Source organism: Pseudophryne corroboree, unplaced genomic scaffold, assembly GCF_028390025.1.
Source record: "Pseudophryne corroboree isolate aPseCor3 unplaced genomic scaffold, aPseCor3.hap2 scaffold_776, whole genome shotgun sequence".
NCBI lineage: Eukaryota > Metazoa > Chordata > Amphibia > Anura > Myobatrachidae > Pseudophryne > Pseudophryne corroboree.
In genome coordinates, this window is record NW_026970355.1 from 137,526 (window position 1) to 157,586 (window position 20,061).

A 20,061-nucleotide genomic window follows, 5' to 3' on the forward strand; every position below is an offset into this window, starting at 1 on the left:
AGTCAGCAGTCCTGTCCTCCTATACTGTATATACTGGCTGTGTATGTAGTCAGCAGTCCTGTCCTCCTATACTGTATATACTGGCTGTGTGTGTAGTCAGCAGTCCTGTCCTCCTATACTGTATATACTGGCTGTGTGTGTAGTCAGCAGTCCTGTCCTCCTATACTGTATATACTGGCTGTATGTAGTCAGCAGTCCTGTCCTCCTATACTGTATATACTGGCTGTGTATGTAGTCAGCAATCCTGGCCTCCTGTACTGTATATACTGGCTGTGTGTGTAGTCAGCATACCCGTCCTAATATACTGTATATACTGGCTGTGTATCCTTCTATACTGTGTATACTGGATGTGTATGTAGTCAGCAGTCCCGTCGTCCTATACTGTATATACTTGCTGTGTATGTAGTCAGCAGTCCTGTCCTCCTATACTGTATATACTGGCTGTGTATGTAGTCAGCAGTGCTGGCCTCCTATACTGTATATACTGGCTGTGTATGTAGTCAGCAGTCCTGGCCTACTATAATGTATATACTGGCTGTGTATGTAGTCACCAGTCCTGCCTTCTATACTGTATATACTGGCTGTGTATGTAGTCAGCATTCCGGTCGTCCCATACTGTATATACTGTCTGTGTATGTAGTCAGCAGTCCTGGCCTCCTGTACTGTATATACTGGCTGTGTATGTAGTTAGCAGTCCCAACCTCCTATACTGTATATACTGGCTGTGTATGTAGTCAGCAGTGCTGGCCTCCTATACTGTATATACTGGCTGTGTGTGTAGTCAGCAGTCCCGGCCTCCTATACTGTATATACTGGCTGTATGTAGTCAGCAGTCCTGGCCTGCTATACTGTATATATTGGCTGTGTGTGTAGTCAGCAGTCCCGGCCTCCTATACTGTATATACTGGCTGTGTATGTAGTCAGCAGCCCTGTCCTCCTGTACTGTATATACTGGCTGTGTGTGTAGTCAGCAGTCCCGGCCTCTTATACTGTATATACTGGCTGTGTATGTAGTCAGCAGCCCTGTCCTCCTGTACTGTATATACTGGCTGTGTGTGTAGTCAGTAGTCCCGGCCGCCTATACTGTGTATACTGACTGTGTATGTAGTCAGCAGTCCCGGCCTCCTGTACTGTATATACTGGCTGTGTATGTAGTCAGCAGCCCTGTCCTCCTATACTGTATATACTGGCTGTGTATGTAGTCAGCAGCCCTGTCCCCCTATACTGTATATACTGGCTGTGTATGTAGTCAGCAGCCCTGTCCTCCTATACTGTATATACTGGCTGTGTATGTAGTCAGCAGTCCCGTCCTTCTATTCTGTATATACTGGCTGTGTGTGTAGTCAGCAGTCCTGGCCTGCTATACTGTATATACTGGCTGTGTATGTAGTCAGCAGTCCCGGCCTCCTGTACTGTATATACTTGCTGTGTATGTAGTCAGCAGCCCTGTCCTCCTATACTGTATATACTGGCTGTGTATGTAGTCAGCAGCCCTGTCCTCCTATACTGTATATACTGGCTGTGTATGTAGTCAGCAGCCCTGTCCTCCTATACTGTATATACTGGCTGTGTATGTAGTCAGCAGTCCCGTCCTTCTATTCTGTATATACTGGCTGTGTGTGTAGTCAGCAGTCCTGGCCTGCTATACTGTATATACTGGCTGTGTATGTAGTCAGCAGCCCTGTCCTCCTATACTGTATATACTGGCTGTGTATGTAGTCAGCAGCCCTGTCCTCCTATACTGTATATACTGGCTGTGTATGTAGTCAGCAGTCCCGTCCTTCTATTCTGTATATACTGGCTGTGTGTGTAGTCAGCAGTCCTGGCCTGCTATACTGTATATACTGGCTGTGTATGTAGTCAGCAGTCCTGGCCTTCTATACTGTATATACTGGCTGTGTATGTAGTCAGCAGTCCCGGCCTCCTATACTGTATATACGGGCTGTGTATGTAGTCAGCAGCCCTGTCCTCCTGTACTGTATATACTGGCTGTGTATGTAGTCAGCAGTCCCAGCCTCCTATACTGTATATACTGGCTGTGTATGTAGTCAGCAGCCCTGTCCTCCTGTACTGTATATACTGGCTGTGTGTGTAGTCAGCAGTCCCGGCCTCCTATACTGTATATACAGGCTGTGTATGTAGTCAGCAGCCCTGTCCTCCTGTACTGTATATACTGGCTGTGTATGTAGTCAGCAGTCCCAGCCTCCTATACTGTATATACTGGATGTGTATGTAGTCAGCTGTCCTGGCCTCTTATACTGTATATACCTGCTGTGTATGTAGTCAGCAGTCCTGCCTTCTATACTGTATATACTGGCTGTGTATGTAGTCAGCAGTGCTGGCCTCCTATACAGTATATACTGGCTGTGTATGTAGTCAGCAGTCCCTTCCTCCTATACTGTATATGCTGGCTGTGTATGTAGTCAGTAGTCCCGGCCTCCTATACTGTATATACTGGCTGTGTATGTAGTCAGCATTCCCGTCGTCCTATACTGTATATACTGGCTGTGTATGTAGTCAGCCGTCCTGGCCTCCTATACTGTATATATTGGCTGTGTATGTAGTCAGCAGCCCTGTCCTCCTATACTGTATATACTGGCTGTGTATGTAGTCAGCCGTCCTGGCCTCCTATACTGTATATACTGGCTGTGTGTGTAGTCAGCAGTCCTGGCCTCCTATACTGTATATACTGGCTGTGTATGTAGTCAGCAGTCCTGTCCTCCTATACTATATATACTGGCTGTGTATGTAGTCAGCAGTCCCGTCCTTCTATTCTGTATATACTGGCTGTGTATGTAGTCAGCAGTCCTGCCTTCTATACTGTATATACTGGCTGTGTATGTAGTCAGCATACCCGTCCTAATATACTGTATATACTGGCTGTGTATGTAGTCAGCAGTCCTGCCTTCTGTACTGTATATACTGGCTGTGTATGTAGTCAGCATTCCCATCGTCCTATACTGTATATACTGGCTGTGTATGTAGTCAGCAGTGCTGGCCTCCTATACTGTATATACTGGCTGTGCATGTAGTCAGCAGTCCTGTCCTCCTATACTGTATATACTGGCTGTGTATGTAGTCAGCAGTGCTGGCCTCCTATACTGTATATACTGGCTGTGTGTGTAGTCAGCAGTGCTGGCCTCCTATACTGTATATACTGGCTATGTATGTAGTCAGCAGTCCTGTCCTCCTATACTGTATATACTGGCTGTGTGTGTAGTCAGCAGTCCTGTCCTCCTATACTGTATATACTGGCTGTGTATGTAGTCAGCAGTGCTGGCCTTCTATACTGTATATACTGGCTGTGTATGTAGTCAGCAGTCCCGGCCTCCTATACTGTTTATACTGGCTATGTATGTAGTCAGCAGTCCTGTCCTCCTATACTGTATATACTGGCTGTGTGTGTAGTCAGCAGTCCTGGCCTCCTATACTGTATATACTGGCTGTGTATGTTGTCAGCAGTCCCGGCCTCCTATACTGTATATACTGGCTGTGTATGTAGTCAGCAGCCCTGTCCTCCTGTACTGTATATACTGGCTGTGTATGTAGTCAGCAGTCCTGGCCTCCTATACTGTATATACTGGCTGTGTATGTAGTCAGCAGTCCTGGCCTCCTATACTGTATATACTGGCTGTGTATGTAGTCAGCAGTCCCGGCCTCCTATACTGTATATACTGGCTGTGTGTGTAGTCAGCAGTCCCGTCCTCCTATACTGTATATACTGGCTGTGTGTGTAGTCAGCAGTCCCGGCCTTCTATACTGTATATGCTGGCTGTGTGTGTAGTCAGCAGTCCTGCCTTCTATACTGTATATACTGGCTGTGTATGTAGTCAGCCGTCCTGGCCTCCTATACTGTATATACTGGCTGTGTGTGTAGTCAGCAGTCCTGGCCTCCTATACTGTATATACTGGCTGTGTATGTAGTCAGGAGTCCTGTCCTCCTATACTGTATATACTGGCTGTGTATGTAGTCAGCAGTCCCGTCCTTCTATTCTGTATATACTGGCTGTGTATGTAGTCAGCAGTCCCGGCCTCCTATACTGTATATACTGGCTGTGTGTGTAGTCAGCAGTCCTGCCTTCTATACTGTATATACTGGCTGTGTATGTAGTCAGCCGTCCTGGCCTCCTATACTGTATATACTGGCTGTGTGTGTAGTCAGCAGTCCTGGCCTCCTATACTGTATATACTGGCTGTGTATGTAGTCAGGAGTCCTGTCCTCCTATACTGTATATACTGGCTGTGTATGTAGTCAGCATACCCGTCCTAATATACTGTATATAGTATACTGGCTGTGTATCCTTCTATACTGTATATACTGGCTGTGTATGTAGTCAGCAGTCCTGTCCTCCTATACTGTATATACTGGCTGTGTATGTAGTTAGTAGTCCTGTCCTCCTACACTGTATATACTGGCTGTGTATGTAGTCAGCAGTCCTGGCCTCCTATACTGTATATACTGGCTGTGTATGTAGTCAGCAGTCCTGCCCTCCTATACTGTATATACTGGCTGTGTATGTAGTCAGCAGTCCCGGCCTCCTATACTGTATATACTGGCTGTGTATGTAGTCAGCAGTCCTGCCCTCCTATACTGTATATACTGGCTGTGTATGTAGTCAGCAGTCCTGTCCTACTATATTGTATATACTGGCTGTGTATGTAGTTAGTAGTCCTGACCTCCTATACTGTATATACTGGCTGTGTATGTAGTCAGCAGTCCTGGCCTCCTATACTGTATATACTGGCTGTGTATGTAGTCAGCAGTCCTGTCCTCCTATACTGTATATACTGGCTGTGTATGTAGTCAGTAGTCCTGTCCTCCTATACTGTATATACTGGCTGTGTATGTAGTCAGCAGTCCTGTCCTCCTATACTGTATATACTGGCTGTGTATGTAGTCAGCAGTCCTGCCTTCTATACTGTATATACTGGCTGTGTGTCCTCCTATACTGTATATACTGGCTGTGTATGTAGTCAGCAGTCCTGGCCTCCTATACTGTATATACTGGCTGTGTATGTAGTCAGCAGTCCTGCCCTCCTATTCTGTATATACTGGCTGTGTATGTAGTCAGCAGTCCTGGCCTCCTATACTGTATATACTGGCTGTGTATGTAGTCTGTAGTTCTGTCCTCCTATACTGTATATACTGGCTGTGTATGTAGTCAGCAGTCCTGCCTTCTATACTGTATATACTGGCTGTGTATGTAGTCAGCAGTGCTGGCCTCCTATACTGTATACACTGGCTGTGTATGTAGTCAGCAGTCCTGTCCTCCTATACTGTATATACTGGCTGTGTATGTAGTCAGCAGTCCTGTCCTCCTATACTGTATATACTGGCTGTGTATGCAGTCAGCAGTCGTGGCCTCCTATACTGTATATACTGTCTGTGTGTGTAGTCAGCAGTCCTGTCCTCCTATACTGTATATACTGGCTGTGTATGTAGTCAGCAGTCCTGCCCTCCTATACTGTATATACTGGCTGTGTATGTAGTCAGCAGTGCTGGCCTCCTATACTGTATATACTGGCTGTGTATGTAGTCAGCAGTCCCGGCCTCCTATACTGTATAGACTGACTGTGTGTGTAGTCAGCAGTCCTGGCCTCCTATACTGTATATACTGGCTGTATGTAGTCAGCAGTCCTGGCCTGCTATACTGTATATATTGGCTGTGTGTGTAGTCAGCAGTCCCGGCCTCCTATACTGTATATACTGGCTGTGTATGTAGTCTGCAGCCCTGTCCTCCTGTACTGTATATACTGGCTGTGTGTGTAGTCAGCAGTCCCAGTCTCTTATACTGTATATACTGGCTGTGTATGTAGTCAGCAGCCCTGTCCTCCTGTACTGTATATACTGGCTGTGTATGTAGTCAGCAGCCCTGTCCTCCTATACTGTATATACTGGCTGTGTATGTAGTCAGCAGCCCTGTCCTCCTATACTGTATATACTGGCTGTGTGTGTAGTCAGCAGTCCTGTCCTCCTATACTGTATATACTGGCTGTGTATGTAGTCAGCAGTCCTGGCCTCCTATACTGTATATACTGGCTGTGTGTGTAGTCAGTAGTCCCGGCCGCCTATACTGTGTATACTGACTGTGTATGTAGTCAGCAGTCCCGGCCTCCTGTACTGTATATACTGGCTGTGTATGTAGTCAGCAGCCCTGTCCTCCTGTACTGTATATACTGGCTGTGTATGTAGTCAGCAGTCCCAGCCTCCTATACTGTATATACTGGCTGTGTATGTAGTCAGCAGCCCTGTCCTCCTGTACTGTATATACTGGCTGTGTATGTAGTCAGCAGTCCCAGCCTCCTATACTGTATATACTGGCTGTGTATGTAGTCAGCAGTCCTGTCCTCCTATACTGTATATACTGGCTGTGTATGTAGTCAGCAGCCCTGTCCTCCTATACTGTATATACTGGCTGTGTATGTAGTCAGCAGCCCTGTCCTCCTGTACTGTATATACTGGCTGTGTATGTAGTCAGCAGTCCCGGCCTCCTATACTGTATATACTGGCTGTGTATGTAGTCAGCAGTCCTGTCCTCCTATACTGTATATACTGGCTGTGTATGTAGTCAGCAGTTCTGGCCTCCTATACTGTATATACTGGCTGTGTATGTAGTCAGCAGCCCTGTCCTCCTATACTGTATATACTGGCTGTGTATGTAGTCAGCAGCCCTGTCCTCCTGTACTGTATATACTGGCTGTGTGTGTAGTCAGCAGTCCCGGCCTCCTATACTGTATATACTGGCTGTGTATGTAGTCAGCAGTCCCGGCCTCCTATACTGTATATACTGGCTGTGTATGTAGTCAGCAGCCATGTCCTCCTGTACTGTATATACTGACTGTGTATGTAGTCAGCAGCCCTGTCCTCCTGTACTGTATATACTGGATGTGTATGTAGTCAGCAGTCCCAGCCTCCTATACTGTATATACTGGCTGTGTATGTAGTCAGCAGCCCTGTCCTCCTGTACTGTATATACTGGCTGTGTGTGTAGTCAGCAGTCCCGGCCTCCTATACTGTATATACTGGCTGTGTATGTAGTCAGCAGTCCCGGCCTCCTATACTGTATATACTGGCTGTGTATGTAGTCAGCAGCCCTGTCCTCCTGTACTGTATATACTGGCTGTGTATGTAGTCAGCAGTCCCAGCCTCCTATACTGTATATACTGGCTGTGTATGTAGTCAGCAGCCCTGTCCTCCTGTACTGTATATACTGGCTGTGTGTGTAGTCAGCAGTCCCGGCCTCCTATACTGTATATACTGGCTGTGTATGTAGTCAGCAGTCCCGGCCTCCTATACTGTATATACTGGCTGTGTATGTAGTCAGCAGCCATGTCCTCCTGTTCTGTATATACTGACTGTGTATGTAGTCAGCAGCCCTGTCCTCCTATACTGTATATACTGGCTGTGTATGTAGTCAGCTGTCCTGCCTTCTATACTGTATATACTGGCTGTATATGTAGTCAGCAGTGCTGGCCTCCTATACTGTATATACTGGCTGTGTATGTAGTCAGCAGTCCCTTCCTCCTATACTGTATATACTGGCTGTGTTTGTAGTCAGCAGTCCCTTCCTCCTATACTGTATATACTGGCTGTGTATGTAGTCAGCAGTCCTGTACCACCTATACTGTATATACTGGCTGTGTATGTAGTCAGCAGTCCTGGCCTCCTATACTGTATATACTGGCTGTGTATGTAGTCAGAAGTCCCGTCCTTCTATACTGTATATACTGGCTGTGTATGTAGTCAGTAGTCCCGGCCTCCTATACTGTATATACTGGCTGTGTATGTAGTCAGCATTCCCGTCGTCCTATACTGTATATACTGGCTGTGTATGTAGTCAGCCGTCCTGGCCTCCTATACTGTATATACTGGCTGTGTATGTAGTCAGCCGTCCTTGCCTCCTATACTGTATATACTGGCTGTGTGTGTAGTCAGCAGTCCTGGCCTCCTATACTGTATATACTGGCTGTGTATGTAGTCAGCAGTACTGTCCTCCTATACTGTATATACTGGCTGTGTATGTAGTCAGCAGTCCCGTCCTTCTATTCTGTATATACTGGCTGTGTATGTAGTCAGCAGTCCTGCCTTCTATACTGTATATACTGGATGTGTATGTAGTCAGCATACCCGTCCTAATATACTGTATTTACTGGCTGTGTATGTAGTCAGCATTCCTGCCTTCTATACTGTATATACTGGCTGTGTATGTAGTCAGCATTCCCATCGTCCTATACTGTATATACTGGCTGTGTATGTAGTCAGCAGCCCTGTCCTCCTATACTGTATATACTGGCTGTGTATGTAGTCAGAAGTGCTGGCCTTCTATACTGTATATACTGGCTGTGTATGTAGTCAGCAGTCCCGGCCTCCTATACTGTATATACTGGCTGTGTATGTAGTCAGCAGTGCTGGCCTCCTATACTGTATATACTGTCTGTGTATGTAGTCAGCAGCCCTGTCCTCCTGTACAGTATATACTGGCTGTGTGTATAGTCAGCAGTCCCGGCCTCCTACACTGTATATACTGGCTGTGTATGTAGTCAGCAGCACTGTCCTCCTGTACTGTATATACTGGCTGTGTATGTAGTCAGCTGTCCTGGCCTCTTATACTGTATATACTGGCTGTGTATGTAGTCAGCAGTCCTGCCTTCTATACTGTATATACTGGCTGTGTATATAGTCAGCAGTGCTGGCCTCCTATACAGTATATACTGGCTGTGTATGTAGTCAGCAGTCCCTTCCTCCTATACTGTATATACTGGCTGTGTATGTAGTCAGCAGTCCTGTACCACCTATACTGTATATACTGGCTGTGTATGTAGTCAGCAGTCCCGTCCTTCTATACTGTATATACTGGCTGTGTATGTAGTCAGCAGTCCTGGCCTCCTTTACTGTATATTCTGGCTGTGTATGTAGTCAGCCGTCCTGGCCTCCTATACTGTATATACTGGCTGTGTATGTAGTCAGCCGTCCTGGCCTCCTATACTGTATATACTGGCTGTGTATGTAGTCAGCAGTCCTGGCCTCCTATGCTGTATATTCTGGCTGTGTATGTAGTCAGCAGTCCTGGCCTCCTATACTGTATATTCTGGCTGTGTATGTAGTCAGCCGTCCTGGCCTCCTATACTGTATATACTGGCTGTGTGTGTAGTCAGCAGTCCTGGCCTCCTATACTGTATATACTGGCTGTGTATGTAGTCAGCAGTCCTGTCCTCCTATACTATATATACTGGCTGTGTATGTAGTCAGCAGTCCCGTCCTTCTATTCTGTATATACTGGCTGTGTATGTAGTCAGCAGTCCTGCCTTCTATACTGTATATACTGGCTGTGTATGTAGTCAGCATACCCGTCCTAATATACTGTATATACTGGCTGTGTATGTAGTCAGCAGCCCTGTCCTCCTATACTGTATATACTGGCTGTGTATGTAGTCAGCAGTGCTGGCCTCCTATACTGTATATACTGGCTGTGTATGTAGTCAGCAGTGCTGGCCTCCTATACTGTATATACTGACTGTGTATGTAGTCAGCAGCCCTGTACTCCTATACTGTATATACTGTCTGTGTATGTAGTCAGCAGTCCCGGCCTCCTATACTATATATACTGGCTGTGTGTGTAGTCAGCAGTGCTGGCCTCCTATACTGTATATACTTTCTATGTATGTAGTCAGCAGTCCTGTCCTCCTATACTGTATATACTGGCTGTGTATGTAGTCAGCAGTCCTGGCATCCTATACTGTATATACTGGCTGTGTATGTAGTCAGCAGTCCTGGCCTCCTATACTGTATATACTGGCTGTGTATGTAGTCAGCAGTCCTGGCTTTCTATACTGTATATACTGGCTGTGTATGTAGTCAGCAGTCCTGGCCTCCTATACTGTATATACTGGCTGTGTATGTAGTTAGCAGTCCCGGCCTCCTATACTGTATATACTGGCTATGTGTGTAGTCAGCAGTCCTGGCCTCCTATACTGTATATACTGGCTGTGTATGTAGTCAGCAGTCCTGGCCTCCTATACTGTATATACTGGCTGTGTATGTAGTCAGCCGTCCTGGCCTCCTATACTGTATATACTGGCTGTGTGTGTAGTCAGCCGTCCTGGCCTCCTATACTGTATATACTGGCTGTGTATGTAGTCAGTAGTCCTGTCCTCCTATACTGTATATACTGGCTGTGTATGTAGTCAGCAGTCCCGTCCTTCTATTCTGTATATACTGGCTGTGTATGTAGTCAGCAGTCCTGTCCTCCTATACTGTATATACTGGCTGTGTATGTAGTCAGCAGTCCTGTCCTCCTATACTGTATATACTGGCTGTGTGTGTAGTCAGCAGTCCTGTCCTCCTATACTGTATATACTGGCTGTGTATGTAGTCAGCAGTCCTGCCTCCTATACTGTATATACTGGCTGTGTGTGTAGTCAGCAGTCCTGTCCTCCTATACTGTATATACTGGCTGTGTATGTAGTCAGCATACCCGTTCTAATATACTGTATATACTGGCTGTGTATCCTTCTATACTGTATATACTGGCTGTGTATGTAGTCAGCATTCCTGTCGTCCTATACTGTATATACTGGCTGTGTATGTAGTCAGCAGTCCCGGCCTCCTATGCTGTATATACTGGCTGTGTATGTAGTCAGCAGTCCTGGCCTCCTATACTGTATATACTGGCTGTGTATGTAGTCAGCAGTCCCGGCCTCCTATACTGTATATACTGGCTGTGTTTGTAGTCAGCAGTCCTGGCCTCCTATACTGTATATACTGGCTGTGTTTGTAGTCAGCAGTCCTGGCCTCCTATACTGTATATACTGGCTGTGTATGTAGTCACCAGTCCTGCCTTCTATACTGTATATACTGGCTGTGTATGTAGTCAGCAGTCCTGGCTTCCTATACTGTATATACTGGCTGTGTATGTAGTCAGCAGTCCTGCCCTCCTATACTGTATATACTGGCTGTGTATGTAGTCAGCAGTGCTGTCCTCCTATACTGTATATACTGGCTGTGTATGTAGTCAGCAGCCCTGTCCTCCTATACTGTATATACTGGCTGTGTATGTAGTCAGCAGTGCTGTCCTCCTATACTGTATATACTGGCTGTGTATGTAGTTAGTAGTCCTGTCCTCCTATACTGTATATACTGGCTGTGTATCCTCCTATACTGTATATACTGGCTGTGTATGTAGTCAGCAGTCCTGTCCTCCTATACTGTATATACTGGCTGTGTATGTAGTCAGCAGTCCTGTCCTCCTATACTGTATATACTGGCTGTGTGTGTAGTCAGCAGTCCTGTCCTCCTATACTGTATATACTGGCTGTATGTAGTCAGCAGTCCTGGCCTCCTATACTGTATATACTGGCTGTGTATGTAGTCAGCAGTCCTGTCCTCCTATACTGTATATACTGGCTGTGTATGTAGTCAGCAATCCTGGCCTCCTGTACTGTATATACTGGCTGTGTGTGTAGTCAGCATACCCGTCCTAATATACTGTATATACTGGCTGTGTATCCTTCTATACTGTGTATACTGGCTGTGTATGTAGTCAGCAGTCCCGTCGTCCTATACTGTATATACTGGCTGTGTATGTAGTCACCAGTCCTGCCTTCTATACTGTATATACTGGCTGTGTATGTAGTCAGCATTCCGGTCGTCCCATACTGTATATACTGTCTGTATGTAGTCAGCAGTCCTGGCCTCCTGTACTGTATATACTGGCTGATTATGTAGTCAGCAGTCCCAACCTCCTATACTGTATATACTGGCTGTGTATGTAGTCAGCAGTGCTGGCCTCCTATACTGTATATACTGGCTGTGTGTGTAGTCAGCAGTCCCGGCCTCCTATACTGTATATACTGGCTGTATGTAGTCAGCAGTCCTGGCCTGCTATACTGTATATATTGGCTGTGTGTGTAGTCAGCAGTCCCGGCCTCCTATACTGTATATACTGGCTGTATATGTAGTCAGCAGCCCTGTCCTCCTGTACTGTATATACTGGCTGTGTGTGTAGTTAGCAGTCCCGGCCTCTTATACTGTATATACTGGCTGTGTATGTAGTCAGCAGCCCTGTCCTCCTGTACTGTATATACTAGCTGTGTGTGTAGTCAGTAGTCCCGGCCGCCTATACTGTGTATACTGACTGTGTATGTAGTCAGCAGTCCCGGCCTCCTGTACTGTATATACTGGCTGTGTATGTAGTCAGCAGCCCTGTCCTCCTATACTGTATATACTGGCTGTGTATGTAGTCAGCAGCCCTGTCCTCCTATACTGTATATACTGGCTGTGTATGTAGTCAGCAGCCCTGTCCTCCTATACTGTATATACTGGCTGTGTATGTAGTCAGCAGTCCCGTCCTTCTATTCTGTATATACTGGCTGTGTGTGTAGTCAGCAGTCCCGGCCTCCTATACTGTATATACTGGCTGTGTATGTAGTCAGCAGCCCTGTCCTCCTGTACTGTATATACTGGCTGTGTGTGTAGTCAGCAGTCCCGGCCTCCTATACTGTATATACTGGCTGTGTATGTAGTCAGCAGTCCTGTCCTCCTATACTGTATATACTGGCTGTGTATGTAGTTAGTAGTCCTGACCTCCTATACTGTATATACTGGCTGTGTATGTAGTCAACAGTCCTGGCCTCCTATACTGTATATACTGGCTGTGTATGTAGTCAGCAGTCCTGTCCTCCTATTCTGTATATACTGGCTGTGTGTGTATTCAGCAGTCCCGTCCTTCTATTCTGTATATACTGGCTGTGTGTGTAGTCAGCAGTCCTGGCCTCCTATACTGTATATACTGGCTGTGTATGTAGTCAGCAGTCCCGGCCTCCTATACTGTATATACTGGCTGTGTATGTAGTTAGTAGTCCTGACCTCCTATACTGTATATACTGGCTGTGTATGTAGTCAGCAGTCCTGGCCTCCTATACTGTATATACTGGCTGTGTATGTAGTCAGCAGTCCCGTCCTTCTATTCTGTATATACTGGCTGTGTATGTAGTCAGCAGTCCCGGCCTCCTATACTGTATATACTGGCTGTGTATGTAGTCAGCAGTCCTGTCCTCCTATACTGTATATACTGTCTGTGTATGTAGTCAGCAGTCCCGGCCTCCTATACTGTATATACTGGCTGTGTATGTAGTCAGCAGTCCTGTCCTCCTATACTGTATATACTGTCTGTGTATGTAGTCAGCAGTCCTGGCTTCCTATACTGTATATTCTGGCTGTGTATGTAGTTAGCAGTCCTGCCTTCTATACTGTATATACTGGCTGTGTGTCCTCCTATACTGTATATACTGGCTGTGTATGTAGTCAGCAGTCCTGTCCTCCTATACTGTATATACTGGCTGTGTATGTAGTCAGCAGTTCCGGCCTCCTATACTGTATATACTGGCTGTGTATGTAGTCAGCAGTCCTGCCTTCTATACTGTATATACTGGCTGTGTATGTAGTCAGCTGTCCTGGCCTCTTATACTGTATATACTGGCTGTGTATGTAGTCAGCAGTCCTGTCCTCCTATACTGTATATACTGGCTGTGTATGTAGTCAGCAGTCCTGGCCTCCTATACTGTATATACTGGCTGTGTATGTAGTCAGCAGTCCTGTCCTCCTATACTGTATATACTGGCTGTGTATGTAGTCAGCAGTTCCGGCCTCCTATACTGTATATACTGGCTGTGTATGTAGTCAGCAGTCCTTTCCTCCTATACTGTATATACTGGCTGTGTATGTAGTCAGCAGCCCTGTCCTCCTATACTGTATATACTGGCTGTGTATGTAGTCAGCAGCCCTGTCCTCCTATACTGTATATACTGGCTGTGTATGTAGTCAGCAGTCCTGTCCTCCTATACTGTATATACTGGCTGTGTATGTAGTCAGCAGTCCTGTCCTCCTATACTGTATATACTGCCTGTGTATGTAGTTAGTAGTCCTGACCTCCTATACTGTATATACTGGCTGTGTATGTAGTCAACAGTCCTGGCCTCCTATACTGTATATACTGGCTGTGTATGTAGTCAGCAGTCCTGTCCTCCTATTCTGTATATACTGGCTGTGTGTGTATTCAGCAGTCCCGTCCTTCTATTCTGTATATACTGGCTGTGTGTGTAGTCAGCAGTCCTGGCCTCCTATACTGTATATACTGGCTGTGTATGTAGTCAGCAGTCCCGGCCTCCTATACTGTATATACTGGCTGTGTATGTAGTTAGTAGTCCTGACCTCCTATACTGTATATACTGGCTGTGTATGTAGTCAGCTGTCCTGGCCTCCTATACTGTATATACTGGCTGTGTATGTAGTCAGCAGTCCCGTCCTTCTATTCTGTATATACTGGCTGTGTATGTAGTCAGCAGTCCCGGCCTCCTATACTGTATATACTGGCTGTGTATGTAGTCAGCAGTCCTGTCCTCCTATACTGTATATACTGTCTGTGTATGTAGTCAGCAGTCCCGGCCTCCTATACTGTATATACTGGCTGTGTATGTAGTCAGCAGTCCTGTCCTCCTATACTGTATATACTGTCTGTGTATGTAGTCAGCAGTCCTTGCTTCCTATACTGTATATTCTGGCTGTGTATGTAGTCAGCAGTCCTGCCTTCTATACTGTATATACTGGCTGTGTGTCCTCCTATACTGTATATACTGGCTGTGTATGTAGTCAGCAGTCCTGGCCTCCTATACTGTATATACTGGCTGTGTATGTTGTCAGCAGTCCTGGCCTCCTATACTGTATATACTGGCTGTGTATGTAGTCAGGAGTCCTGGCCTTCTATACTGTATATACTAGCTGTGTATGTAGTCAGCTGTCCTGCCCTCCTATACTGTATATACTGGCTGTGTATGTAGTTAGCAGTCCTGGCCTCCTATACTGTATATACTGGCTGTGTGTGTAGTCAGCAGTCCTGTCCTCCTATACTGTATATACTGGCTGTGTATGTAGTCAGCAATCCTGGCCTCCTATACTGTATATACTGGCTGTGTATGTAGTCAGCAGTCCTGCCCTCCTATACTGTATATACTGGCTGTGTATGTAGTCAGCTGTCCTGCCCTCCTATACTGTATATACTGGCTGTGTATGTAGTTAGTAGTCCTGTCCTCCTATACTGTATATACTGGCTGTGTATGTAGTCAGCAGTCCTGTCCTCCTATACTGTATATACTGCGTGTGTATGTAGTCAGCAGTCCTGTCCTCCTATACTGTATATACTGGCTGTGTATGTAGTCAGCAGTCCTGGCCTCCTATACTGTATATACTGGCTGTGTGTGTAGTCAGCAGTCCTGGCCTCCTATACTGTATATACTGGCTGTGTGTGTAGTCAGCAGTCCCGGCCTCCTATACTGTATATACTGGCTGTGTATGTAGTTAGTAGTCCTGTCCTCCTATACTGTATATACTGGCTGTGTATGTAGTCAGCAGTCCTGGCCTCCTATACTGTATATACTGGCTGTGTGTGTAGTCAGCAGTCCTGGCCTTCTATACTGTATATACTGACTGTGTATGTAGTCAGCAGTCCTGGCCTCCTATACTGTATATACTGGCTGTGTATGTAGTCAGCTGTCCTGCCCTCCTATACTGTATATACTGGCTGTGTATGTAGTCAGCAGTCCTGTCCTCCTATACTGTATATACTGCGTGTGTATGTAGTCAGCAGTCCTGGCCTCCTATACTGTATATACTGGCTGTGTATGTAGTCAGCAGTCCTGGCCTCCTATACTGTATATACTGCGTGTGTATGTAGTTAGTAGTCCTGTCCTCCTATACTGTATATACTGGCTGTGTATGTAGTCAGCAGTCCTGGCCTCCTATACTGTATATACTGCGTGTGTATGTAGTTAGTAGTCCTGTCCTCCTATACTTTATATACTGGCTGTGTATGTAGTCAGCAGTCCTGGCCTTCTATACTGTATATACTGGCTGTGTATGTAGTCAGCAGTCCTGTCCTCCTATACTGTATATACTGCGTGTGTATGTAGTCAGCAGTCCTGTCCTCCTATACTGTATATACTGGCTGTGTATGTAGTCAGCAGTCCTGTCCTCCTATACTGTATATACTGGCTGTGTATGTAGTCAGCATTCCCTTTGTCCTATACTGTATATACTGGCTGTGTATGTAGTCAGCAGTCCTGTCCTATACTGTATATACTGGCTGTGTTTGTAATCAGCAGTCCTGGCCTCCAATTTACTAGATGATAGATAGATAGATAGATAGATAGATAGATAGATAGATAGATAGATAGATAGATAGATAGATAGATAGATAGATAGATAGATAGATAGAGGTGAGATATATAGATAGATTTTTTTGAGATCGATAGATGGATAGATAGATAGATAGATAGATAGATAGATAGATAGATAGATAAATATGTGATTGATAGATAGATATATAGTTACGAGATAGATAGTTATATATGTGATAGATAGATAGATAGATAGATAGATAGATAGATAGATAGATAGATAGATAGATAGATAGATAGATAGATATGAGATAGATAGATAGATAGATAGATAGATATGAGATAGATAAATAGATAGAAAGAAATGAGATAGATAGATAGATAGATTGATAGATAGATAGATAGATAGATAGATAGATAGATAGATAGATAGATAGATAGATAGACGGATAGATAGTTTGATAGATATGAGATAGACGGATTGATAGATATGAGATAGATAGATAGATAGATAGATATGTGATAGATAGATAGATAGATAGATAGATAGATAGATAGATAGATAGATAGATAGACGGATAGATAGATTGATAGATATGAGATAGACGGATTGATAGATATGAGATAGATAGATAGATAGATAGATAGATAGATAGATAGATAGATAGTTATGAGATAGACAGACGGACGGATAGATAGATATGAGATAGATACATATGTGATAGATAGATAGATATGAGATAGATAGATAGATAGATAGATAGACGGATAGATATGAGATTTCTTGATAGACGGATAGAGAGATAGACGCACCGCAACTGCCTGAGGACTGGACACGCTCTCCGCCTGTATGTGATATATCCCATGTTGTCATGATTCATGTGTAATGTTACATGTATGTTCTGATGGGTCACGTGTTCTCTGTTTCTGTCACACTCTCATCGCGTAGGCAGAATGCAGGATGGGAATGTGGAGATCATCCAGACTAAAGGTAATGCCGCAGCTGCTCTGTGTACCCCCTGCAGGCCCAGATGTACTAAGCAGTGAGGAGAGTGGGGTAGTTTCCCATGGCAACCAATCAGCATTGAAGTGTCATTTGTATACTATAAAATTATACAGAGCAGCTGATTGGTTGCCATGGGCAACTTCTCCACTCTCTTCATTGCTTAGTACCCTGGAGCTGAGGGGCACTGTATTGGCCCAGGAGAGATGGGTATACGTATACACTGTAGGCATCTATGGTATAATGCCCCCCTGACACACACTCACACACAGGAGCTCACACTCACACACAGGCGCTCACACTCACACACAGGCACTCACACACTCACTGGCACTCACACACAGGTGCTCACACACAGGCACTCACACACAGGCGCTCACACTCACACACACAGGCACTCACACTTACACACAGGGGCTCACACTCACACACACAGGCGCTCACACTTACACACAGGCACTCACACACACACACACAGGCACTCACACTTTCACACTCACACACACAGGAGCTCACACACAGGCACTCACACTCACACACAGGCACTCACACTCACACAAAGGCGCTCACACTCACACACAGGCACTCACACACTCACTGGCACTCACACACAGGCACTCACACTCACACACAGGCACTCACACACAGGCGCTCACACTCACACACACAGGCGCTCACACTTACACACAGGCACTCACACTCACACACACACACACACACACACACATAGGCACTCACACTTACACACAGGCACTCACACTCACACACACAGGCGCTCACACTTACACACAGGCACTCACACACACAGGCACTCACACTTACACACAGTCACTCACACTCACACACACATGCGCTCACACACAGGCACTCACACTCACAGGTGCACTCTCACACAGGTGCTCACACACAGGCACTCACACTCACACACACACAGGCGCTCACATCACAAACAGGCGCTTACACACAGGTACTCACACACAGGCAGTCACACACAGGTGTTCACACACAAACACACTCACACACTGGTGATCACACAGGCACTCACACACACACACACGGGAGCTCACACTCACACACAGGCGCTCTCACACACACACACACACAGGCGCACACACTAACACATAGGATCTCACACACAGGTGCTCACACTCACACAGGTGCTCACACACAGGTACTCACACACAGGCGCTCACACACATGCACACACAGACGCTCACACTCACACACAGGCACTCACACACACAGGTGCACACACTCACACAGGCGCTCACACTTTCGAATAGGCGCTCACACAGGTGCACACACAAACACACAGGTGCACACACAAACACACAGGCACTCACACTCATATTTAGTTGCACTCGCACACAGGTACTCACACAGAGGCACTCACACACAGGTACTCACACTCACACACAGGCATTCACACACAGGTGCTCAGATTCTCACACAGGCACTCACATACAGGCACTCACACTCAGGCACTCACACTCACACACAGGTGCTCACATACAAGCACTCACACTATGGCACTCACACACAGGCGCTCACATACAGGCACTCACACACACACACACACACACAGGCGCTCATACTCACACACAGGTGCTCACACTCACACACAGGCACTCACACACTCATAAAGGTACTCACACACAGACACTCCCACACAGGCACTCACACACAGGAACTCACACACAGGCGCTCACATACAGGCACTCACACAGAGGCTTTCACATACAGGCACTCACATTCATGTACTCACACACACACAGGCGCTCATACTCACACACAGGTGCTCACACTAACACACAGGTGCACACACTCACACGCAGGCGCTCAAATACAGGCACTCACACTAAGGCGCTCACACGCACACATGTGCACACACTAACAAACAGGCACTCACACACAGGCAATCATACTTACACACAGGCGCTCACACTCACACAGGTGCTCACACTCACACACAAGTGCACATTCACATAGGCACTCACACACAGGCACTCACACTCCACACAGACGCTCACACTCACACACAGGTGCTCACACTTAAACACAGGCGCTCACACTCACACACAGGCGCTCGCACACAAACACACTCACACACAGGTGCTCACACTCACAAACAGGCACTCACACACAGGAGCTCACACTCACACACAGGCGCTCACACACCGGTGCACACACTAACACATAGCCACTCACACACAGATGCTCACACTCACACAGGCGCTCACACTCACTCACAAGTGCACACTCAGGTGCTCACACTCACACACAGGCACTCACACACACACATACACACAGGCGTTCACACACAGGTGCACACATTAACACACAGGCGCTCACACTCACATACAGGTGCACACACTCACACACAGGTGCTCACACTCATATTTAGTTGCTCACATTCACACACATGCGCTCAAACTCACATACTGGTGCTTACACACAGATGCTCACACTCACACACAGACACTCACACACAGGCGCTCATATTCACACATAGATGCTCACACTAACACACAGGCTCTCACACTCACACACGAGTGCTTACACTCACACAGGTGCATAGACTCACACAAAGGTGCACACACTCATACAGGTACTCACACACAAGCCCTCACACTCACACACAGTTGCTCACACTCACACAGGCGCTAACACTAACACACAGGTGCTCACACTCACACAAAGGCACTCACACTCACACACAAGTGAAAACACACACAGGCGCTCACACTAACACAGGTGCTCACACACAGGTGCTCACACACAGGCGCTCACACTCACACACAGGTACACACACCCACACATAGGTGCTCACACTTACACACATGCGCTCACACTCACACACAGGCACTCACACTCTCACACACAGGCTC

The 20,061-nt window shown here is 46.2% G+C and overlaps 1 protein-coding gene across 1 annotated transcript in view; it reads left to right on the forward strand.

The window, feature by feature from the left end:
- LOC135040870 (plasma membrane calcium-transporting ATPase 2-like) overlaps window positions 1-20,061 on the forward strand; it is a gene marked incomplete at its 3' end in the record, with an annotated part of 272,154 nt that overhangs the window by 134,949 nt on the left and 117,144 nt on the right. The window contains exon 3 of the mRNA XM_063954874.1: window positions 17,120-17,161. Coding sequence (XP_063810944.1) covers window positions 17,120-17,161 — 42 coding nt within the window. The remainder of the gene's footprint in view (window positions 1-17,119; window positions 17,162-20,061) is intronic.